Genomic DNA, 26443 nt, shown 5'->3' on the forward strand with positions numbered 1-26443 from the left:
TAGTAAGTAAATTAATAAATTATAAACACAAAATATTATTAATAACAATTTTATTGAACAAAAATCAATTATACATAATATCTTTAACAGTTTATTTTACAGTACAAAAAGTATATATATATTTTAAAAATGGCATGTAATATATTTAGTCATTAGTCTTAGAATGAAGAACACAACTGTTTTCAATTGGTACCTAGATCATCAAAAGAGACAAAAGAAATATAAATAATATCAGGACAACTTTGAACTACATATGCCTTTAAATGTTCATCATGATTTATAGTTTCAAAATGTGTACCTACTAGGTATGGAATATCACATCCAAGTTTAAAAAATATATATATAATTTTAATAAACTTTGGCATATCTTCTATATTTATTATTACACCAATATTTTTTGTTGTATACCGGGTACACTTTATATTTACCAAGACACACATTTTGTCGAACTTAATCTAGGTTTGGATTATTAATATTACTTTGAATATAATTAAGCGTCCTACTGGATATTTCTATGATTTTTCCAGTTTCTAATGTAGAAAATAAATTATTTGACTTAGAACGCAAACGATATGCTAGTCTAAGTTGATGTTTAGCATTACTAAGAAAAAAAAATACTATATTTACCACAATAAAGAACGAAGTAGTATTTTCTAGAAACAAGGGAACTGGTCAATGGAAAGTAATTATTCCTGAACAACTACAAAGTCAAATAATACAGGAAACACACAATACAATGGGTCACCCAGGACGATTCAAGACTTACCACATGATTAATAATACGTGCATGTTCAAAAACATGAGTAAAAAGGTGGCAAACATCATAAAAACATGCGACGAATGCCAAAAGAATAAACCAATCAACTTCAAAGCTACAGGAAGCATTATGGCACACAAACCAACGAAGGTATTAGAAAGAATATCCATCGACTTGATGGGGCCATTACCAACCGGAAGAGGCGGAGTACATTACATACTAGCAATATTGGACACGTTTTCAAAATACATACGATTATATGCATTAAAAAGAGCCACAACTACAGCAATATTAAACAAAATTGAATTAGATTACATAAAAACCATCGGAAAACCTGAATCGGTACTAACTGACAATGGAACTCAATTCGCCAACAGAAAATGGCGTGAAAAAATGACCGAATTAGGAATAAAAGTTGCATTTTCGACAATATACCACCCACAGTCAAATCCGGTCGAAAGGTACAATAGAGAAATCGGCAGAATACTACGTACATACTGTAACAACCAGCATACCGCATGGCCAAATATGTTGGGAAAAGTGGAGGAATGGATGAACAAAATGAAATCCGAAATAACGGAAGAAACTCCGTACGAGGTCATGTTTAAAAAAAAACCAAGCAACCAAATACACAAGCTAATACTATTTCCCGACCAACCAGAAACAGATACTGACATTATTTGCTTAGTCGCAGAGAGAATAAAGACCAAGGCAGAAAGAAGGGAAAAGAGAAAGATAAACGTCAAAGGTCACACATACGAAGTCGGACAACACGTGTTAGTCAAAAATCACCAGCTGTCAAATGCGGAACATAGGGAAATAAAAAAAGTATTCAACCTATTTAACGGGCCATACGAAATAGTCAAAGTGATTAGCCAAAACACCTTGGTGATACAGGACCCGTCAACAAAGAGAGAACAATTGACGAACGTGGCCGAAATCCGGCCATACTACCACTAAGACAGTTGCCAATAAGATAAATGACACGATTGGTCGATCGGATAGGCCAATCAAAACACGCAACGAGACCAAGAATAAAGTATATAAGGACAGACACTACACGAGCAAACATCAGTCAAATCTTAATCATACGATGGAGACCATCGGTAAATACGAACAGTTGAGAAAAGCTGCGGCAGAGGCACGAAAACAGTCAGCCGAAGCCAACAAAGGAAACGAATACGGACTATCATCAATCCGACCAGTGAGGACAACCAGTCAAGTCAAAGAAGAAGTGCGCAGAAAGAACAAAGAAAAACATCTTTATATGATAAAATGGGTCACGGAAGTAAACAAGGCCAGACAAAAAAACGACCGCGAGTGGAACACACCGACGGACTGGAGAATGGTCACGGAAAAAACACTTCATCGATATATTCCGTTTGAGCAAAAGAACATTCAGTTATCAGTCGTGGTAAACTACATAACGGAATGCCTGGCAAGATATGAAAAACCAAAAAATGCGAGATCTGTCATAAAAGAAGATACCCCATTGTGGTATATGTCACGAAACAAGTTACGTAAAGCCGTATACAGAGCATCCTCAGACGCGTGCAGACTTTAACACATTAGCGCCCGATTACTCTGCTACCCGGTCACTAATCCGGGGGGGGGGGGGGAATTGATACGGCACAAATAACAAGACATAAAACGGCCGTTCTCACGGCCACCAATTTAATGCACATATCAAGACAGAATCATACGAGCAACCGTACATACGGATAAGAACTAGGTGATTCTTCACAAGTATGATCAACGATTATGACGAGCGAAAATGACATCAACGGAGCAGAATAGATCATAGGATCGAGGTCATATTCACTCGTCATAACAGAACTCTCCGCCAATGAAAACAGCCACAACAGCAAAAACTGGTATATATACGGGTGCATTTTACTGATCGTCAACCAGTACTCCTTCAACCTTCAAGACATCAAAACAAGATTCATTGCTGTCTACAAGAAGGAAAAGGAGAACGACCGACGACGAAGCCGAATACGAAACACGTTGCAGGTCATTAAGAAGCGAATCGGACACGACTAGCCAGAGTCCAGACCCTCGAACGGCGACGATCTGAAGCCAACGCCGACCACACCGCATTATTAAAATAGCCCGTTTCCGGGCTGATAACACCGACGCAGCTTACGAGCCGAGACGAGCAAGAAACTTACGGAAACCACGCGGCTCGTCGAGCATTATAGTCAGCGCCGTCAACAACACCAATAGATCATCACCCGCAACTCAATCCGTAAAGTTGTCGGATACCTAAAACGGCCCTTTTAAGGGCCGAGAACAAACGTGTACTTTCCCCCCAAGCGCGCCTGCCTAGGCCACGCTTCCCATCCGGAACTATAGATCGACGCCACTTATTCGAGCGGGCTGATCATAGTCAACCGGGTCGCCCCTTCATTGTTCAATTAAACCTATATCCAACTTTGTAAGGACCGCCGCGCATCCATACACAACCTTGTCGGTGTGGGAGCGCGAGCCGTCCACTCCCTTTATATTGTATATAAATATTTCCTTATCATAGAAATAAACCATCAGATGATACCATAAAGGCATTTGTATACTTTATTTGAAGTAACGGATGTTCGCTTCCGGTGACTCCGTTACAACTTAAAAGATAGGTGAAGTTAAAAAGTGATAGGCCCAACCCCTAGGAGATACTCAAACAGATATTTTAAGATTTACGATGTAAATTTTGTTTATAGATGGTTACTATTAGTTTCAATAATGATAATAATAATAATTGTTTCCATTGCACGTGCGCCTATGGCATTAAACAATATTATATTGATATTTTGTGTTTAATAACGCAATTTCTGGGAGTTATGCCTACCAAAAAAGATCGATTGGTAGTTTCAATAAGAAATTATTAGGTAATTTGTTATTAGGTACCAATTTTATTGCTTAGCGTATCTTCAAAATTGACACCGTCTCTCCTTCTAACAAAATTATGAAGTAGGCAACAAGCCTTAACAATAATATCGGCAAAATCCGGTTCTACATTTATTGCTGTATGTAAAACTCGCCATTTATTTGCCAGTATGCCAAAAGAACACTCTACATACCTTCTTGCTCTTGACAACCTGTAGTTAAATATTCTTTTTCTTTGGTCAATACCACGTCCCGGAAAAGGTCTTAATAAATTTTTATGAAGACCAAAGGCTTCATCTCCAATTACAACATATGGCTGAGGGTTGTCACTAGTATTTGGCAAACAAACAGGTGCCGGTAAACCAAGTTGTTCGGAATATAATCGTTTTCCGAAGGGACATTCTTTAAACACAGTGGAATCACCTTCTCGTCCGTATGCACCTACGTCAATAGATATAAAGCAGTATTCTGCGTCCACTACTGCCATTAAAACTATGGAGAAAAATTTTTTGTAATTAAAATAAATTGATCCTGAGTTTTTAGGATTGACGCATCGTATGTGCTTTCCGTCAACTGCTCCCACACAGTTGGGAAATTGAGTTTTTGTTTAAAATTTATCTGCTATATCACGCCATTGTTCTGAACTTGGTTCTGGCATTTCAGTTGGCTGCAGAATGTTCCAAATAACTTCACCACACGTTTCTTTAATAATTTTACTTACAGTGCTTCTATCAAGTGAAAATTCATATTTTAATGCAACAAAATTCAGGCCAACGGACAAAAATCTGTGATAGAACATAATTTATAAATTCCAACTCAAAATAAATTACAAATTTTCGTGATTTTGTAAAAATTCTTAATTCAGATTCTGACAAAGAAAAATTTTGAATTTAAGCTCAATTTTTTTTTTAAATAAACTAATAACAACTTATGAGGAACCTATAGCAAAATTTTTTTATCAACAAGAATTTAAAAAAGCGGGTAATTCGTGTATGTCGCTCTGTTGTACAGTAGGTTACAAGTGGGTTACTGTAATTGATGGAATTAAATTTGAATCCAATGATATTATATCATTGTATACAAAAAACGATTCTGAGCGAAGACGGTTTATCTGTCTAGGATATATTATAGATTATTAAAAATTTTCAAATCTTAGATTTAAAAAGAAAAATTTTTATGAATTTCTAGTTTGAAATAATTTGCGAATTTTCGTGATTTTTACATATGTTGTCAAAATTCAAACTTTGAATGCTTGTAAAAAAAAAATTGTGACTACGCATTTCTTTTATTTTTCAATTTTTATTGTAAAAATATGTTATGAGCCTTGTATTAAATTTTCAAATCTTAGATATAAAAAGAAAATTTTTTATGAATTCTAAATCAGTTTTATTTGTCCGGTAAAAAAACTTGAATGGAAGGCTCATTATTAACTTGTTTCAAAGGCAGATGAAAAATATTAAAAATCCGTACTCACATTTTTTTTTATAATCATTTAAACTAATATTGACAAAATCCATACAAATGACGAAAATTTGCAAATTATTTTGAATTAGAAATTAATTAAAATTCTTCTTTTTAAATCTAAGATTTTAAAATATAAACACAATTACTCATAGGTTTATCCACCTTTATTAGTAAAAAATGTCTTTAAAAAAATCAAATCCATTTTTATGAGCGTTTGAATTCATATTTTTACAACATTGGATATTCACTCGATTTCTCATGTACCTACCTAGCGATTTTATTATTTTGTTGTAATTAAAAAATGAATAACTTTGTAGATGCATGAAAATTTTACTAAATGTTTATTTTTTCTTTTCCATACAATTTTGAAAATATTTTGACCAATTTTGAGCTTTTTACGGACATTTTCAAATTTAAATTTTTTAGTTTTTTTTCCTTAAATAGCAATTAAATTTTATTTGTTGGGCAAAAAAGCATGAAAATGTAATACAAGGCTCCTGATATATTGTTACAGTAGTAGTTGAAAAATATTACAATTAAATATGCGCAATTTATTTTATAAGTATTTTTAAAAAAATCAAATTTTAGAAAAACTTATTAAATTTTAAATTTTATTTTATTTTCTAATTAAAAGTTTATAAAATATTCAACTTTTATTGATTTGTTTATCATTTTTTTAACTTCCGTCAATTATAAAATAATTATACGTGTTGTACAGTTAATGTGTAATGTAACATTTCTATTATTAATTATTATATATTTAAAATATAGTCGAATAGTTAAAAAAAAAAATGGAAAAACATTCGAGATAATTATACACGAGATGCAAATGAATCAAGACGAATTGTAAGTGGCTCTGAAGCGCCAAAAAAAAATAAGAAATACGCATATGCAGATGTTTTATCGTTCTTACGTCCTGTAGTTAAAAAGAGAAAGTGAGTACAAAAAGTAAAATTATTATAGTTATATTATTAATAAATAATTAAAATTATCAACATAGTGCATAGAATTAATAGTTGCATATTGTATTTAGTATCTATTGTAAATATTTGTAATACCTACTTTATTACACATTTTCATGATATTATGAATTGAAAAAACTAAATTTTCAAATAACAGTATTTTATGTTTTATTAATTTTGCGTAAACTTGTGGTCCAGATTTATACTTATTGAAAATCAGTCTGCCCATTTTTTAACACATTACGTAATTAAATGATATACCTACTTAACATAATGATAACATAAACCATTTAAAACATCATGATCGAGAATTATAAACTACGCCTCCGAAATTATTATTACCAAAATTATATAAGTATCTAAGAAGATTTACTATGGGTATGCTTTTAAATTTTTAGGACTACTGGGAATATGAATCATACCTTGGACAATGTATTAGATGTATCGTCAAATGATATTGAGATTGACGTGGAAGGTAATAATTCGTCAACTTATGAAACTTCGTTAGAAAGTACTGTTTCTAAAACACATTTGTCGTCAGCAAGCATTAAAAAAAAAGTTCCAACCACTTCATTCCAAGATGCTTTACTAGACGCAATAACAAACCCCCCGTTATTCTTTCAAACACCGCCTGAAGTTGATGACCCTGATAAAGCATTTTTACTTTCATTTTTACCGGACATAAAGAAATTAAATGACCAACAGAAAATGGAATTAAAATTTCAATTTTTTCAATCCCTCAGGAGCATAACACAGTCTATATCTCAACCTCAAAACATTTTTAATAGTCCTACTTCAAATAGTTCAGTATACCAACATAATATTATGACTCCGACTTTTCCATATCCTTACAGCTATAATAGAAATATAGGTTCATCCGCCGCGACTACATATGCATTTCCAGAACCACTAGCTCAAAACTCATACACTGGACCATCATCAACAACTCAAAGTCAAGAGCAATCTAATGACCAATATGGATTTAATTAATTTTTCTTAAACTATAGAGTACCTACATTTCAAAGGCTGATTGATGTACCTAATAGTTATATATGCAATTTTATTTTTTGTTTTTTCTATTACTTTTATATAATTATATACTTTTTTATATAGGTGACTAAGAGGTAAACAGTACCTATTTCAAAGATAAATTTATTTTTAAATTTTAAACAGTGAATATGTTTTTTTTATATTTATTTCAATCAAGTTGTCAATAGGTATATTATATTATATTTAAATATACTTTTATCTTATATTACCGTGTTAAATTTTGTAGAAACTCACTTTCCCACAAATAAAATGCATAATATTTTTATTTTAAATTTAATATATTTGTTTAGTAAAGTTAAGGTTTTTCTTAGTTAATATTGCTTGAATCTACTTTAACGTACCTCAATGTAATGGTTAGTCGTTCTTCTGGACTTATGGCGTTACGAAATGTTGTGTTTTGTTTTGTTATAAAAGGACGTATTTTTTCCAATAGCTCGTCAAAAGAACTGATTGACATTCTATAGTACTCAAAAAATTTTTCGGAATAACACCTTATATTTTCATAAAATATATTAAATTTGTTTGATTCTTCGCGATCAGAGTTAATTGGATGCACCCAGTATTTTCGTTCTTGCTTTGGTGGATCTAGTTCTCCACAAGCTTCAGCAACGGCAATTACTTTGAGTAAATTGTAGTGGTAAACAGCACGGTTAAAATTCATTCTAGTTGAATATGTATTTATTATATTTATTAAAAGTACTTCTTTATTAATATGTTTACGTATTAACAACTATATTTTTGATACTTACATATTACTCTGCATATATATATATATATCAATATAGAATTATATCTTATAATTATGAATACAAACAAATAATTATATATTCTTAGGATATATTGGATATAAGATGATTCGGTCTTTCTACTTATGAATAAATTAACAAATTACGAGTGTGCATCACCAAAATCCAAGTGGAAATAAAATGAAAAACTGGAAACACCAAACGGTTTTGCCGGCCTATAGTGTGGCGCAGCCACTCGAACGGTTTTTAAGCGCCGACGGTTAAACCGTTCGGACTCAACGGCGAAAGTACCGCAGTGTGGCCCGACCCTAAAAGACAACAGTTTCGAAATACAGTTACGAATAAACAAAGGACAAAGCTACAAACGATTTCGACGGTGGACTGAAAATGCGGAATGGGTATGAGCGTGTGTGTGTGTGACTCGTGTATCGCACGCATCCTGGATTTCCCATAATATCACAGATTATATAAAAATATATATTTTTTATATTATAATCTGTGATAATATTATACTGTTATCGCTACTCTAATTGTGGATATTGTATAGTACTTTACTTTACTAAATAGTTGTTGAGATTACAGCAATATCACAAATGTCTACTGCAGTCACATTAACTATAATTATTGTAACAAATCTTTTTGGCTGCCATACATTTTAGTACTTATTGCAAGGACTAAAATACTATTTGTTTACAAGCACTGTATGTATCATTCTTGCTGCGTTTACATTTTTATACTTGGCGAAACAATATAAACCGTTAGAATTTTATTCTTGCAGTAGATGCAAAATACATAATTACTATTACATTGTAATATTTATTAGTGTATAAAACATAACATTAAATAACAAGGATAAATTAATACTTGTAACAAAACGTTTGGTTGTATGTATAAAATACTATAGCTTGTATTACGGTATTAGGGTTATTGCAACAATTTATCATTTAACAGATCAATTTTGTTACCGAAACCACTCTGATTTTTTTCAGTGTATTAACCGAAGTACTTTCAACTGCACACAATTCCGCCGACTCGGTATTATTTATTTCAATCTAAGTAGAGCCAGTAGAGGCTTCATTAAAAGAATCACTAAGTTTTGGTTTTTTGAAATAATTTCTGATGCCCATGATGGTATGACGATAAAACGAAATTTTAAATAATATAGCAAGTACAATACGTACGTGATTTAGCGTGGTCTGTGTTTCAAGTGTTTCGACGTAGGCAGCGTGATGGCAAATAATTTAATTTTACAATATTACAATAATAATTTCTTACGTTCCTACTAATATTGTATATTATATATGATTTATTTTTAGGTACTTTCGGCCGTCGTTAAATTACGACAACGGTTTTTTCTTATCATTATTATTGTTTTAATTATTATATAGTTCATGTTTGTCGACGGCCCGACGACCGTACGCGGGTACATCCGGTACAGTATGTGTGTGCGTCGGTCGCGTTATTTGTATGCATTTAATATACCTATATTTAGAATATATTATTATTACAACAAACGTTTGTCCTTTTCGCCTTTTACAATCATTTTTATTTTGGACATACCTACCTCCATAGGGTCATAATATCCAGTGGCGCCGAAGTCCTAAAAATCTAGTAGGGCGAAAAATATTTCAAGAGGCCCAACATCTTAATATCGGATAAAATAGCATACCGTGGAGAGGAAAATGGTCAATATGAAGCGGCCCTATCTTACATTTTCAAAATAAGTCGGGCCATGGCCTGACCTTAACATAGGGTTCGGCGCCACTGATAATATCAATAAAATATTTTTTTTAATCAAAATGAAGGTTAAAATGTTCAACATTATTTTTGAATTCCAGGGGAGGGGGACAAATGCCCCGTCTTGCCCCCCTCTCCGGGCTCCCACCATTCAATCAACTGCAAACTAGAAATTGAGAGAGTATACTCGGTACTTTTGACGGTGACACCACTGACCGCCGTGACTTTTCGTAAGAACCTTTTTACATTATGCATTTTGATTGTGAAATTCCTGCAGCAGTAAATATCTCTGAACTGCACATAAATCAATAATCCACTAGCAGCCCACAGCACCTGTTGCATTGTTTACACGGTCATAAGAACTTATTTAAACTATAGTGGATTTTCAATACTATATCTGCACTGAACCTACTGTGATTCAACTTGTACACGTTCCCAAGAGTCAGTTGAAAAAGAAAAATCGCTTAAGACAAGCATTTCGAGTATTTTATTGGAAGGCAATAACTATATTATGTACCAGTTAATATATTTTTCTTGTTTCTCTTATAAAAATATGTTTAGAATTCACTTCGTATGTTGGTAAAATCGAGGGATAACGACGTTGTTGTATTTGTGACCCATTGGTTCGGAAAGGGTTCAATTCATTCATTTTAATATTTAGTCATTTATTTAACTATTGGTTTGATAGAAATTTGATAAATATCACATTTTTTTAATGGAAACGTGTATGGCGGAAAAAAGGGAGGTACACGTATGCTGGAAATCAGAAAATATCAAACCATAATAGTATTTGAAACTGAAAAAAAAAATAATGTTTTCAGTTTAAAGTCCTGGATCGCGAAAAAAATGATTTTATCTTATAAATAAATATAACTCAATTTTGAATGAATTTTTATTCCTTTATTAGATTTGAATATTTCCATGTACATGACAATATTTCCATTTTCACATGTTTGGAGTGGGACGATCCATATTGGCCACTTCCACTAAAATTTTAGGAGGGGTGGAAATCGCATCGCGTGGTATATTATATTTCCCCTCCTCCCCTCATGATTAATAATTATGCTAATTGGTCGGGACAAGTTAAGATGAAGACATGCAATGGTGAAATAAAAAACACTCGATGACGTACGCATCGCGATAATAATTATGTGTATGCTTATAAATGTTATATTATCCTAATCATTATCATTTATCAATCATCAGTAATATGTTTTTACAATGTGTATATTATAATATTAAAAACATCAAACACAACGAAAACGTCGAGTGTTCAAAAATCGATTTTTGTTTTTCTAATGCCTTTTTCTTTACTCCATCATATAGGTAGACGTTCTTAAAATTAACACTACACGCAACTTAAATATGATATATCAATTATATATTAACTTAATGTTCTAAAGTCTACAGTAAAATATATATATATAAGTGTATATACATTCACATACACATAAATATATATATTACTTGATTTGTATATAATAAAATGCCTTAGCATGTAATCATAGTAATAATTACACATTGAAATAAAAATACAAAAAAATAAACAAACAGTTGGTATACAAAAGTCGGGATAGGTATATTATACATATAATATATTATTATAACCCTAAGATTGGGGTGGGGTGGGGGGTGACTAGAAATAAATATATGTATATATAATACTAACGCAATAATAATAATAATAATATGTAAATAAATAAATAAACACGTGTCGGTTGTGACTTGTGGAGAAATATCATCGATTGGATGTCAAATGTTGAAGAGTACAATTTTATTGCATTTATATTTTATATTATTAAATAATTTAATATGTATAGAAGTTGATATTATGAAAGAAAACGCAAATTCGCTTTCTTAAGATGCTTGGAAGGGAGGTAATGACATTTTTTTTTTGTGGGGGGGGGAGGAGTGAAAGAGGGTTCGGTGAAAAAATCGAAAGTAAAAAAACAGATTCGAATAGAAAAACACAGGTACAATCTCATATAGTAATAATAGTAATAATTACAATAATATAATATAAGTATAATATTTTGTACTCGCGCGCGTGACACGTAATAATATGGGGATGATACGTATTACAATAATAGGTAATGTGGGTAAAATTGTTCGGGTCATGATGGCGGATCGGATGATATTCGGTCTGGAGCGTAAAATGGCAAAAAGTTTCGTCAAAAGTCGAAAAAGTTATTTAAAAATGTATTATTTTAGTCGAAAAACGAAGCCCGGCTGCACTGATGACCGATCGCACGTTTATAGCATCTCTGCAGGACTGAATTATTCATCGCATCAGACAGTTGGGCAGCTGATGGTTAACTAGGTGGCTAGGTCAGGCTATGCTAGTCAATTCGTGAATACGTCCAAAGCGTCTTTGTGACGCCGCCCGGAAATTAAATTAAAGCAAATACTATAAGTAGTAGGTGCGTTACGATTGAAATCTACAAAAACATATTATTACTATAAACAGTCGCGTATTGTTTCGATTATTCATGTTTTGTTTTAATATTCATACGGTATCGTGTGTTTGAGGGATTTTCACTATAGTGTCTTATCATGCGGTTCGCGGTTAGGGAGACACGGAGAATCGCAAAAAACCGGAAGAGCGAAAAACCCATCCGGAAGTAGGTACACCTAACGCCGCGGTGCGTGACACTGCGACCGAGACGAGCAGGTAAAGTTCGACTGCCTTTGGTGTTCAGGTAGGTTGTCCGGGGAGGGGGGGAGATTCCGTGTTTTAGAGTGGTGATGGACTCGTCGCGCAACGACAATATTATTGTAAATACGCGTGAGTGTCAGTATGTGTAAAGGTACGGCGAAGTAGATTTCTAGTCAATAAAATATTTGTGTGATAATATCATGATCATGCTATGGTTCAACGATAAATAAATTTATAACATTTATACAATAATATATTATCGCATTTATATAAGGATAATACCGCGCGCTGTAGGGTCGTATGTATATGTCATAGGCGGAAAGGGACACGATGAGATGGAGGTATCTACTATCTACAGCAGCTCTGTATACGGACGCGATATTATAAACTATGGAATGTCCGGTATATCAGCTATCATAGTAAGTATCTGCCTATTTTACCTACATAATAATAATAATACCTATTATTAATTATTATAATTATTTGTTTTTATTTTTTATTTTTGATTATCATAGGCTACACCGCAATAGTTAAACAAACATGGTATATTATTGATATTTTACGAGAATTAATAATAACAATATTGTGTACTCAACATTTCATATCAAATTATCTAATTGCAACACGTCGACGATATTATTATCATTATTATTACGGATTATAAAATTACGCACACGATTTGAGTATTTGCTTTTTACACAACATTATTGTTCGCTTATTAAAGTTATTATACATCGAATACAATAAAAATAATAATGATAGTATGTATGTATGTCTATATCGAAAGTGTAGTGGTAGGTAATACGACGTATAATACACACGCGCGATATGAAATTACATAAATGTTATTATTATGTTACATAATAAAAATTACTTTTTGATGGCTATTAATACGCAATTTGATCATTCGGGTGCGATGCACAAACCTAACACAGTTGTACCTATTACGCTAAGTATTATTATTACAAAAATGCATAATATTATATTTATATATTATGACGTCCGCTGCGTTCGACGACGTTAACAATAAGTACAATGCGAATTTTCCAATGATTATAATTTTATAACAATTAATATTGTAATTATGATGTTATAAAAAAATAAACATTATTGTTATCATTATTACAGTGCAAACTGGCCGCAAAGAGGTTGAGAGTTAAATATAATATTATGATAATTACAGTGCGGCGGCCAACGCAGCACCAACAGCTGTACTTGCGGCTCAGACGAACGGGTAGACATTTTGACGCCATACATAATAATATACACATTGTGTACAAGTATTGTGATGGTGCGCGGTGTCTAATGACGTCGAACGAAACGGACAAGTCAAAAACTTATTCAGTAGTCGAAAAAACAAAATAAAATGTACATAATAATAATAATATAGACATCACAGTCATAATAATATTAATAATAAATACCGTAATGCTATATAATATAATCAAGTTGTCGCGATAAATTAAATTCTACAAATTCTATAATAATAATAATAGGTACCTATATATTATAATAATAGGTAAATTTAAAATTTATAAATAAAACTAATCGTAAACTTATCGAAATTATTAATTTAATATTTAATTTTTTTGTCATTTTTTTTGCTTTGTATTAATTTTTTAAATTTATTAATAATAATAATAATAATAATAATAATATATAAAATTGGAACATCAGGTTAATACGCACTATAGGACAATGTGTATCTCTCTCTCTATGTATATAATAATATATACCGTCTACGTTTCGCGTAATATATACGTATACATTAATAATATATAAATATAATAACAATAAGTAAGGAATTAGTGGCTGTGGCTGTGATGTGGGTGGCTGGCGGGTTTTGGGTTTGTGGACGTTGGGTCGCTGGCGAGGGGTGGGTGGTCGTGTCGACGTGTGTCGAGTACGCGTTACAAAATATATATACAGTGCACACGAGATACAATAATATTATATAGTACAGCTACCTACAATGGTGATGGTAATATTTTGTTCAGAATATTATATCACAATACATATATTGTTATCAATTTACGTCGAATATAATATCCTAAAATATAAACGTGCAGGGTGAAAACAAATCGTGATGTGGTATTATCAATAGTTTATATAATAATTTAGTGAACTAGTTTAATATTATCAAATTTGATTTATAATTTATACGATTCCAAATCAATTAATGTACAAATTTTTTTCTCAATATTATCATCGTAAAATAGAAATGATAGTCGTGAAATATCATAAAATAATATTACGTTTAATATACGACGTTAGCAATAAACGCTTTTTTTCATATTTTTTTTCCATCGAGAGATATGTACGAAAAGATTTCGATGCAACAACATAATTATATAATATTCGACCGAACGAAGAAGTTCGTTTGATGTTATAATAATAATATTATTTTGTCGACCGTTATACGATTATATTGTATTGTATTATATCATTATGTTACAGCTGTAGTATATTATAATATTGATTCACTCGATTTAGAAATATAATTCAGTGTCACATTTATACAATATTTGTTAAACGACTATATTATATAATAATATTGTGTAATCTAAACAGAAATTGAGCATACAATAAAAAAAGTAGCGTTTGCCCTGAATACATTATATTTAGTACCTATAATGGCAATAATTTGACGTACACAATATTTTTTTTCTCAGTTTCGTTTGAATAAAAATAGTAAAAACTTCCGAGTGAAAATTAATCATAAAAATGATAAAATGATTAGTTCTTATAGATATATTGAGGTAAATATTGTGTTATGTATATAAAAAAACTCGACGTATTTGTACGAAAAATGAAATAATAAAACAACCATACAATCGACGAGAAAGGGGTCAATGACGATAGGAAAATCATATTGAAACGTTTTCGGGGAAAAAAACAACCGAAAAGTCAAAGTATGGCGACGAGGAGGGAACCGTGACGATGAGGCTTACTACGATTATGCGTAGTATAATAATAATAAAAGGACTATATTATAATATTATTATGTATCATATAATATTATACGGTAAAACACAATAAACGATAAACGGTAAGCATATAATATTTCATATAAATATCATGATAAAATGGCAGCAAAAATGGGAGTTGAGATCGTCTAATAATAATAATGTATATAGTGTGGGTTAAGTAAAAAAGAAAAAAAAATTAATCATGACTAGATTTTCAGTTCAATATTTTAATATTATATATTATGATAGCGGCGCCCCGTGTATGTGTAGATATACGACGAAAATATTATTATTATTATTATGCATATTATTATAATATGAACAAACGACACGACGCGTACTATAATAATAATTATGTACTACTTTGTGTATTGTGTGGCGTGCGATACGTCGTGACGATGAAGGTATATAATAATAATATTTCATTAATCTACACAACGGTCGGCTGTAGACGTGCAGTTCGTCGTCTCTTCTACTGCTCTTCTTCCATCTCGTGTTCGCCGTCCCGGCTGTACATGTCGGCCAGTTTATCGAAGTGCGAACCCCAAGACACCAAGTACTCGTAGTCTTGGTGGTCGTCCTCGGTACCTGCGAACGCGGCAAAAGGGTGCGATTAATATTGTAATACGCCGTTGGTAACCATGAATAATATTCTATCCGATAATAATATCTGCAGTAGTAGAACGCTATATAGCCTATAGGCCGACTTGGCCGGGTCTTGTCTAATTTGTATTTGATTGATTGTTTTTTGTTTTATCACAAGTAGGTAAAAATGTTATTTTTAGTATTAATATTGAATAGGCAAAATATGTTCTTTACTCTTATGAATTAATATTATTTTTCATTTTGCTAATTTTTAAGTTGTTTTCTCTTAAAATTCTATAAAGGATTAAGATCTGAAATCATATTTCCTAGTACTTATATTACTCTGAGTATTTAATAAATATTGCTTAAAATTTTTTGCTTTTTAATATCCTCAAAATAAAAAATTGTTACAAAAAAGATAACAGTAAAAACTGGAAGTCCAAAAATTCATTGAGTAGCTGATCATCACAACAATAATTAAACAGGATAGACAAAAACCATCAAAGCCATAAGCTCCTAATTTAGGAGTCCTAAACCTATATTATTTATAATATTGGTTAACATAAACGTATATAGGGGTGCTTACACTAGTCATAAGTGTAGAACGGGGTGAATAAGAGGGCTATACTCCACCCCCTCTCCCATTTTTCTACGCCTCCCTCAACCACCCAAGTTTACTTTTTTAGTTTCATTTGAAAAAATAACATTTCTCCTTTTTGAGAAAAACACGAAATCATTAATATATGTCTTATACCAGCAAGGCCATAACTTTTTATAGGCACAAACAAACAAACGATAAATCGTATTTGTTTTAATTTTTAACAAATGTCTAATTTTTCATTTATGTTAAAAACTTAACAATCTAGAGAAACAACAGCTTACACTTATCGAGAATTATAAAGGCGGGGGATGAATTACATTCTCTGAGATTATTTTTTAAGTAAGCTATGTTTCAAATTTCAATTGCCTGGCACCAGGAGAAGTTGACCAAAAACCCCTGAATTTTTTCATCGATTGCTCGCTTCTCTGAGTAAAAAAATTATATTCTCGGTAGATCTTTTTCAAAAGGCCCCCTGATATAATACTTAAGACGTGTTTATCTTATAATTTACCAGTGTTTAGTGATGACAACGACCCAGCAGTGCTGCCGCCTCCTTCATAAGCGTAATTGCGCAAGTCGTCAAACGGCGGGGCATTTGGATCGCCATCCGCGCGTTTCTTGTGGTCTTCGATGAATATGCCGACGTTGGGTTCCACGCCCACGGGCATCGCGGGATCTACAAAAGTCCGATCGGCGTTAGGTACTCAATACAATTATTTAAAAAAATAAAACTAGGTAGTTATTACTTATTATTAAAACAATTTGAGGGAGAACGCAATCACTAAAAAAAATTAACTAACATATTTTACCGGTTGAAGTCACCGTTTGCATTTTTTTCCATATTGAGTCCAAGATTGTATTGAGATTATTTGTACTACTTACTTAGTATATTAATTGCTGTTTATTTTTATGTACACATAAAAAGTGTATTACAAAGGTTACCTACATTTTTGAGATATTCTTATAATGGCGTTGAAAGTTAAACAAGAATATGACTAACATAAGAAGAAATAAACCTGTTTGCTAATTTTGTGACGTACTACATATACCTACGAACATTCCAAAAGTTGACTCAACTCAACTAACACGATTACATTTCTTCATTAACTTGACTATCACATTTGTAGGTATAGGTATTATTTGTTTTCCTATACGTGTTCTCAGAGGCACCGATGTATTTTAAAACGTCTATGCCAATTTTATTTTGAGTCAATCAACCCATCTACCCACTTACCAGACCCACTTACAAAATAAAAATAATATAGAACAGTTTTAGAACTTAACCTAATTTCGGCGCCATGCGCGTTCTAATAAAATTAAGTGTGCATACAATACATACATTTATATTTTTGTGGGTGCATGTTGTTCATTGACCCACCGATGGGTATTTGCAGCGGTGTAATGTCAAACGCGGTCATGTCGTCTTCGCCGCCACCCTCGTCGTCGTAGTTAATTATGTTCTCTCTGACGTCGTCGTCTGGTCCGGGGTATTTGATGTGTGACTCGCGTCGTCGGTTGTACACGACGAACATCAAAACCAGAACTGCACAGCGGAAAATCACAAAAAAGTGTCAAACAAGTAATGCGGAAAAATATGTTGATAGTGGCATAAATATTTTGGAAAATCGAATTTATCGTACCGACAATACATCATAATAATATTATCTATTATTTTAGGGATTGGCATTAGAGATGGCGATATCCATGCATAATAAATAACATTATACTCGTCATCATCATGTAACACAATGATTGGTAAATCAGGTGTTTGTGTTTAATAATCAGGGCTTCAATTTTATTTCAAAATAGATTTTAAGTATCCATAAAAAAACACCTTCTAAGAAAATATATCAAAACAATAATAGTTCTATGGTTGTTATATAGATTGTTTTAAAATATTTAAAAACAAAATTTGGCAAAACTTAAAAGCTCTATAATATTATAAATTGATTGGTCGTCCCTAAGTAAAGTCGTAAAGATGTAAAAGTGATATTTTAAATAAAAAAGTTATGTTGCTTTAAATATAATTATAAATCAAAAAACAATTATATTGAAATTGTGCAGTTATAGGGGGTATAGAAAAATTATAAAATTATAAAATCTAAAAAATTTTCAGAACTTTTTAAATCAGAAAAAGTAATATTTAAATTTAAATTTGAATTGAACAATTTTTCAATTTCAACTTTCAACCTTGTTAGGAAGAAACCAAATCAACACCATTCAATTATTCTTATTTAATTATCGGATAATTTTCAGAGTTGTGATACTCATTACGGTTAAGTTTATAAATAAATTGTTTTATATATATTCTTACAACGTCGGTGATAGAAACATAATGCTAAAACAACGTATCGTACGAATCGAAAAAATGAACGAAAAAATGCAATGTACATTAATTAATTATACGTATAGATAAGGACGGTGGATTGCGACTGTGTTCTTACTTAGAATGATGAGGAGGCACACCAGTATAGCAGCGAGTGCACCCATGCCTAGTTTCAGTTTCTGGCCTTCCTGGACCAGTTCGCAGTTCTCACCCCAAAAGCCGTCTGGGCATATACAACGGTAACGGATCCTGGGGTCTTGGTTGAGACAAACACCACCGTTTCTGCAGGGACTGTCCAGACATTCGTTCTTGTCTATGCAGCCTTTGCGGTCCGAAGTCATGACCCTTCCTTCTCCACAACTATATAATAATAATATGTAATATGGAAAGACAAAATCAGTTTCTTTACACTGTTACTACAAGTGTATAATACTACAGGACTATCCAAAGCGAATCATCACCGCATAGACTGTGTAACTGGCTTACTAGGCCATCTAGTGCCATGCTTGCAATTTGATCATTTGTTTTATTATTTAAAAATATATATATATTAACAACTATAAATTGAAATCGTAAGAAATATTTTGAATCACCCCGCTGCACTAGTTATTATAGCCGTAATATTATAACTGATGAGTAACAAGGTGGTATTGATGAATTGAACTCACGTGCAATCGTAGTAATTCCAAAGATCGACGCATTCAAAAGGTTCCTGGCAAATGACGTTAGCGCACGGTTTGTTCGACGGGCAGTTCCTCTCGACGTTTCTGGCCATAGTAGCTTGTCCCCACTGAGTTCCGTTGGTTGCAGGCGGCAGTGGAAGATATCTCCCTTCCAAACGTATGTCATCCAAACAACCTTGAATGATATGACAATATACAGTCAACAATACGTAATTTTAACCAACATTTTCGACGTTTCGTTTACATAAAATTGGTATAAATCAAAAATTAATCGCACAAGTTTTTTAGTACCTCGAATTGCCAAAACTGTATACTACGAAGTAGTACGAATTCAACACGAACCTTAATGTTTTACGATAAGCAGTTTAGTAAGATTTACTTTTTTATAGTTGTTCTTTATACCTACTCACAAAACGAAAAGTATCTATGACTGTAATAGAAAGATGATAAAGTACAAATAATTGTGTAACTAAAAAACCGATTTCTATAAATTTACTTGATAAATCTTGTTTTGTCACTTTTCTAACGATTCGACTCAAATTATATACAACTATAACATTTATTTCAGTTACAGTTTGCTGTCACCTCTTCTCGTAAAATAAAAATACTCACTGAATAGGTTTTATTATAACTTTATAAAGACTCATAGCGAATAAGTATTTTTTAATATCAAACATATCATGGTCGTTTACGATGACACTTGCTTTCATCCAATTACCTTTTTGGAAGTCACCATATACTTCAAACGTTCGAACTCCAGTGTACTCGGCCTTTCCGCCGGCGTACACTCCTTCTTGCTTGTCCACCATTAACCACTGATGTCCTTCAAATCGATAAGTTTCATTGTAATGTTTTCCTTCTCCACCATCAAGTTCCAAAATTGCCGATGAACCGTATCTTGAAACTTTCGCTATGTGCCATTTGCCGTCGTCGACAGTCACGGCGCTGAGCCATACGTCTCTTTCCTCGGTCCGCAAGCTGTTTAAGTTGTACCGGAAATGTAGTTTACTGTCTTTAATCTGCCAACAGGATATAATGTTATGAAAAAAATGAATTCAAAGCAAGATTGCAATTATCATTTCAAAAATAATTTTCACATGTCAATAATATTCATGTCATATTTTTTAAATATTTTACCGAATTTACAAATTGAATTTTACATTAAAATTTTAAGCCTATGTATACCTACTTGAAAGCCAGGAAATGAACTTTGGTTTGAGAAAATTATAATGTCAATCAGGTATAAATCTAGACAATAAGAAACATTCATATTTAATTTAGAAAAATGTGAATTACGACATTTTAAAACGTAAATCAGAAGATCTCTTGAAAGTGGGGGACGCTGAGTATATTAATCTCTTGGAATTTGGATAAGGCCATATCAGACGTGAATTACTAGAACTTCTAAAGCTAAGAAATATTTTGAATATTTCAATAAATATTGAGTTCAATTTATACGTATGACAGACAGCGATTGTAAATGTATTCTTTCTGACGGTTGCTTGTATGTGGAGCACGTAAATATATTTATAGTACCATAGATAATATAATAACAATAATAATAGTAATGATATCGCACCTCAAGAATAGCGTATTCGCGGTTGTGCTGGTCACTGACTCTGAACAACTCGCCGTGCTCTTCGCGTGTCCTGAATCGCAACTGGATTTTGGTCATGAATTTATCGGCGTCAAACGATAGGGCGTACTTCACGTAACTCTGAGGCCGGAACGTGGTCGGTATTGTGGGCGTGAGGCAATCAGCGCCCGACCAGCCGGGGTTGCACTCGCATCGAGGTTCCACCATACTACCTACACACGATCCATGTTCCGAACACCTGTGGCCAACCAACTGCATGCATAAGTCTTCGGTTTGTGGACATCCAGCGACGCTGTTTCTGGTGAGTCCCGGGTTAGCCAGATCATAGAGCTGTAACACATCATTAAACGACAGGAGTTAGTAAAATTAATAATAGTTTATGTTCATTACTGTGGCTGATATATTTTTTTTTAATGAGCTAAGATTCATCATTAATAAGATTTAATACCTACTTGCGAAGGATTTCACAGATTTGAGTAATATTATACTCATGTAAAATAAAAAAAAAAGCAATAATTTAAAGCATCGCATAATAATTGCTTTTTATATTGTTAACGCATTTGCGCATAAACTTGGTGTCAGACAAACAATATTATACGTAAAATGGAAACCGATTGCAATAATTTAGTTATTGCCATCGGCATCGTCAACCAACATGCCGTTACCTTGCTGTTGTGATAGACGTTTTTGATGCAGCCATCGAACCCTTTGCCGTACGGAGCTGATTGCCAGTGATAGTGGGTGGGGTCGAAGTCTTGTACGTACCGCCCGCCGATTTGCAGTGGTGAATTGATGTTTAGGTATTCGTTGAACGGTGGTATTGTGCCCTGGGCCTGGCACGAGGCATCGTCAAACTCCGGATGTGAACCGTCTTCCAGTTCAGTGATGTCTGCTGAACGGCAGTTGTCCACCACTAAACGTATATTCTGAAAAACGAAAGATCCGTTGAAGGGTCATCATCCAATCGATAGTATATAATATTATATAAATATTAAAATAAAAATAAAAACATGTACGCTTAGCAAAGTGCACCCAAACTCGTTTGTGAGTGAAATTCGTACCTCTGTGTCCCAGAATACGTCAATTTTGTGCCATTCTCCATCGTCTAAACTCTTTTTTGTTTTAACCTTAAGCTCCAACGTTCCAGATCCGAAATCGATGAGCAAACGTGGTTGGCCCCTGTCCAGCTCAATTGATATGAAATCTGTAAACAAACACAATATAATATTTCTTAATACCTCCATCAATAAACTGATCAATTTTACAGCACTTATTTTTACAAGGTGATTGAATCAAAAAAAATCCACCATTTTTAGAAGGAATTAAGAAGTTTTATCTTTATTTTGAATTTAATTAATATGTAGGCACCCATCACATATTAGTGATAATCTATTTTGAATAATTTTTCATGTAAAGGCATATTTCCCTGAATATATTATTTTGAATAAACAAATTGCTCATATTTTAATATATTATGTAGTTTATACCAGAATAATTTATAACAGCTATGTTAAAATTGTAGGTACTTATATTAACTTTAATTTAAATATTAAATTGTGTGCTAGTTCATTTTTTTTTAATCCACATGTGGATGCTTGTTAATCAGTTTTTAGGGCGTCACTATTTTTTAAATATCAACGATATTTATTTATATAAAAAACAACATTTATCAGCTCTCAATTTTACGATTGATACACACATACCTGATACAAGTGTTTCTTCGGGTTCGGGTGGAACGATGGGACCGTTATACAGCATGAGACCGTCTGCTTTTCTCGTGACGAACTCGAGACTCAGATGAGAGTTGTCGCACATCTCCAAAGGTGGATACCACGCCCATCCGCTACCTTTGAAGCTCCTGGCCGTCTGCTGACATCTGGGTCCGTTGAAGCCGTTCGGGCATTCACACGTCGGTCCGTTTCTGGTATCCGTGCATCGCCCACCATTCAAGCATGGGCTTGAACGGCATGTTTCGATTTTCGTGAAGTTTCTGGCCCCGCAAGTACATTCCGCATATGTGTCGATCCGGACGCCAACCAGCGCCGTCTTGTTAGCGTTCACCATATACGGCAGTGTGTTTATTTCGAAAACGTTCGTGCAACTTCCCTCGCAGTTCACATACTCATACAAGCACTCGTCAATACCCACCATAGTGATGTTTATTCCCACATCCTTTTCAATCTAAACAGGAAAAAAAATAAATCAATAACAATGACTTAGATACCGTAGAAGATCAATAAAAATCATTTGCACAAAGTTTCCCCCACTTGATATAGATCTATAGGTAATCATATATTCTTATTAGGTATTCTCAGTCTATTTCAAACTTTCAAATTCAAATTCCCTTTGTTAGATAATGGAACTTAGTATTCAGGCGCAGAGTCAGATAAAAAATGCACCTACATGGCATTCATTTTTAGTGTATTATTAAACTCTCCGGACTCAAATTAAAAAAAAATAGTATTAATATTGAAGGCAGTGATATTATAGAAGTTTATTAAAAATACTATACATTTTCAATAATAACTTTTTATCCATCATTAAAATTGTTTTATTAAACTGATTGATAATTCATAGTAATTTTAATAATAAAACAAGCAAGTACAGTGATAAAATCAATTTCCATACCTCTTCACGGTGCATTAATACCAGACCGTTGAGTTTCACCGTTTTATAGTAAGGTGATCCGTGAGCAGAGAATCTGATGTCAGTTAACGGGGGGTACTTTTGTTTCAATTGAACACTGAAAATGTCGATATTTTCTCTTGGCGTGTTTAAAATGTCCACTAGTTTATCTTTGAATTTGTCGGCTTTGCTCCTGACCAAGCTCTGCGTCTATTTATGTAAATAAATATAAAAAAAGAACACGTGTTAGTACTCTGACTCTCAAACGACCAATTTGCGTTTGGGGTTTACTCTGTAGTTCCATATCCTAATGAAATCCTCGTCCGATATGCCAGCAATACGTATGGAGCCGGCGTTCATAACCGCCTCGGGTGAAATATCCTTGACCGTAACTGTGACGTTTGCAGAAATGTCCGTTTGCGTGTGCTTCCGGTCGTACACCTTGAACCGCAAATGGTATTGGCCTTCTCTCGTACCATGGCGCATCATTATCATTCCTGTAGTGTCATTTAACTTAAATCGAGGATGTTCGGTGCCGTCTGGGTAGAATTTTTTATCTGGCAAGTCCCAGTCATCCAAATCGTACACATATACTCGACCAATTTCGGTGTCCGGAGCTTGGCCCTGAATTGGTTTATAACAATTTAATATTATTAGTATATAATGATTATACACCACAGTGAGAACAGAACAGAAATGACAAGAACGAATTTTCTTGTACCCACGTATCCACGTATAATGAATGATATATAGGTATGGTAACGTTATAGTTTAATGTATAATTATTGGTCTTTTAGGTTGTTTATTTTATACAAAATGTACCTATCATATTAATTTACTTTGATGGATGGCAGATAATAATATGTTATTATAAATGGCAATGATTGAGATTGAAAATATTGATATTTTTAATATATATTTCAAAACATTTTAGTAAAACACTTCATATATATGATTAATAATCGTAATATAGATTTTAAAAATAATCATTTACCATGTAATTGTAAGCAAATATTTCTTTAGATCCCGGTTGCATTTTGTTATCATTTACATCTCGAATGATGACCGTCAGAGTACTGGTACCAGTCATAGCCGGATTACCAGAGTCTTTGATCACGATTGGTATGAGATATTCTTTTTGTTGTTCTCGATCGAATGATCTGAGCGACGAGATGACAGCCATACCGTCACCGTTGGCTCCCTCTGAAAATTAATTTTAAAAATTATTTTACAAACATTATTTTGAAACACATAGAGTAAATTATGCCAGTAGCGTGCTCAAATTTTATTAAAGAGGGGATATAAATTTTTGATTACTCTCAGACCACATTATAATAGCAGTAAATATAATTTTGTTGGTTTATCATATTATATCGTATATAACAAAATAAGCCAAAGAGCGGTAAGTATTACACCTTCATATCCTCATGTGAGCACGCCCCTGGATGAAGGCCGTAAATTGGTGGACAGGGGAACTGCCTTTTTCCTCTTAACCCAATCGCTGAGTATATCCTATTAGATTATTGAAGTAAAATTTCTGCCCTTAACAGTGATAAAAATAAAAATAAATATTTTCTTGGGGAAACAGCCTCAACTTAAAAAAAAAAAATGAAGTGTTTATAATTTTATAATTTATTTTTTTTCGAAGAATCATCTATACGATGGATATATTATAAATTAGCTCTATTGTAATAACATACTCAATTGTATTGTTTAGTCATAAAATATATCGAGAGAATTAAATTTTATATCATGTGAAAATAAAATGATAGTCAGCCACTGTTTTTTATGTATCCTCCTTTCCTTAAATTTGACTCAATACCATCCAGGTGATTGTGTGTTGCTACGGGCCTGTAGTTGAAGGAGGAAAAGATAATAGTTATAGGTACTTTGATCGTGTTCGACTTTAAACGATGCTCTGATCACGTCGTCTGCGTTCGGATCCATCCTGAACGTAAATGGCGGCCCGTTACTTTTAGAGCGGTCGTCGTCATCGGTAGCTAAGACTTCAACGACTTTTCTGGCAGGCACGTGCTCTGGCAATACTGGTCGGTAATCGCGAAGAAGTTTCGGAGCGTTATCGTTGATGTCCTGGACGATCACTGTTAGGGTGGCTGTAGCCGTCTTTGGTGGAACGCCGTCGTCGATGGCTAAGATTTTCACCTGAAACCCGTAAAAACATTAACATAAAAAGGCTGGCAGATCTCATCCCTTTTTTTTTTTTTGATATTGAGCAAGACATAAGTTCTAATTACGGATCCCACCTATGTAATCTAGTATTTTGTAACTGGTATGAAAATTTTGTATTTCTTTCGTAATCTTTTACTGTATGAGATATAAATTTTTAATGCGTTATTTGTGATTATATAAATGCGTTTATATTACATTCATATCCACTTCCTAATATATCTATAAAGCTATGATTATACCTGATGCCTGGGAGTTTCTTCCCTGTCTAACTGCCGTTGAATGGAAACGGTTCCTTCTTGACTAATGCGGAACTGACGTCGTCGATCGGAGACGCGGTCGATAGCGTAGGATACTTTGCTCTTCCCTCCTTGGTCAGGGTCAGTGGCTTTGAACGTTTCTAGGCTCTTTCCGACTTCCACGTTTTCGTAAACCGACACTTCGATGTTTGGCCGTTCGAACTGAGGCTTGTTGTCGTTGATGTCACGCAGTTTGACGACAACCCACGAATACGCGACGTGGTATTTGTCATGATCATTATCTTCACCCTAGAAATAAACGCCGTTCATTAGTTACTTATAGATAAATAATATTATCAACATTTTAAGAAAAATTTAA

General features: G+C 33.2%; 1 protein-coding gene across 4 annotated transcripts in view; it reads right to left on the minus strand.

Moving 5' to 3' along the window:
- Positions 1-10743: 10743 nt before the first annotated feature.
- CadN (neural cadherin) overlaps positions 10744-26443 on the minus strand; it is a 193605-nt gene continuing 177905 nt past the window's right edge. For all 4 annotated transcript variants that reach the window (XM_089216484.1, XM_089216482.1, XM_089216486.1 and 1 more), the window contains exons 24-38: positions 26068-26373; positions 25528-25801; positions 24633-24841; positions 23930-24262; positions 23642-23848; positions 22717-23194; positions 22075-22217; positions 21679-21939; positions 20996-21343; positions 20135-20435; positions 19402-19591; positions 18852-19093; positions 17747-17950; positions 16919-17083; positions 10744-15809 (exon numbers count right to left, since the gene is read on the minus strand). In XM_089216484.1, the coding sequence (XP_089072610.1) occupies positions 15694-15809; positions 16919-17083; positions 17747-17950; positions 18852-19093; positions 19402-19591; positions 20135-20435; positions 20996-21343; positions 21679-21939; positions 22075-22217; positions 22717-23194; positions 23642-23848; positions 23930-24262; positions 24633-24841; positions 25528-25801; positions 26068-26373 (3777 nt within the window). In that variant the 3' untranslated portion in view covers positions 10744-15693. The remainder of the gene's footprint in view (positions 15810-16918; positions 17084-17746; positions 17951-18851; positions 19094-19401; positions 19592-20134; positions 20436-20995; positions 21344-21678; positions 21940-22074; positions 22218-22716; positions 23195-23641; positions 23849-23929; positions 24263-24632; positions 24842-25527; positions 25802-26067; positions 26374-26443) is intronic.

The sequence above is a fragment of the Diuraphis noxia genome, unplaced genomic scaffold, assembly GCF_037042655.1.
Source record: "Diuraphis noxia isolate RWA-SAM2 unplaced genomic scaffold, SU_Dnox_SAM2 contig0001, whole genome shotgun sequence".
NCBI lineage: Eukaryota > Metazoa > Arthropoda > Insecta > Hemiptera > Aphididae > Diuraphis > Diuraphis noxia.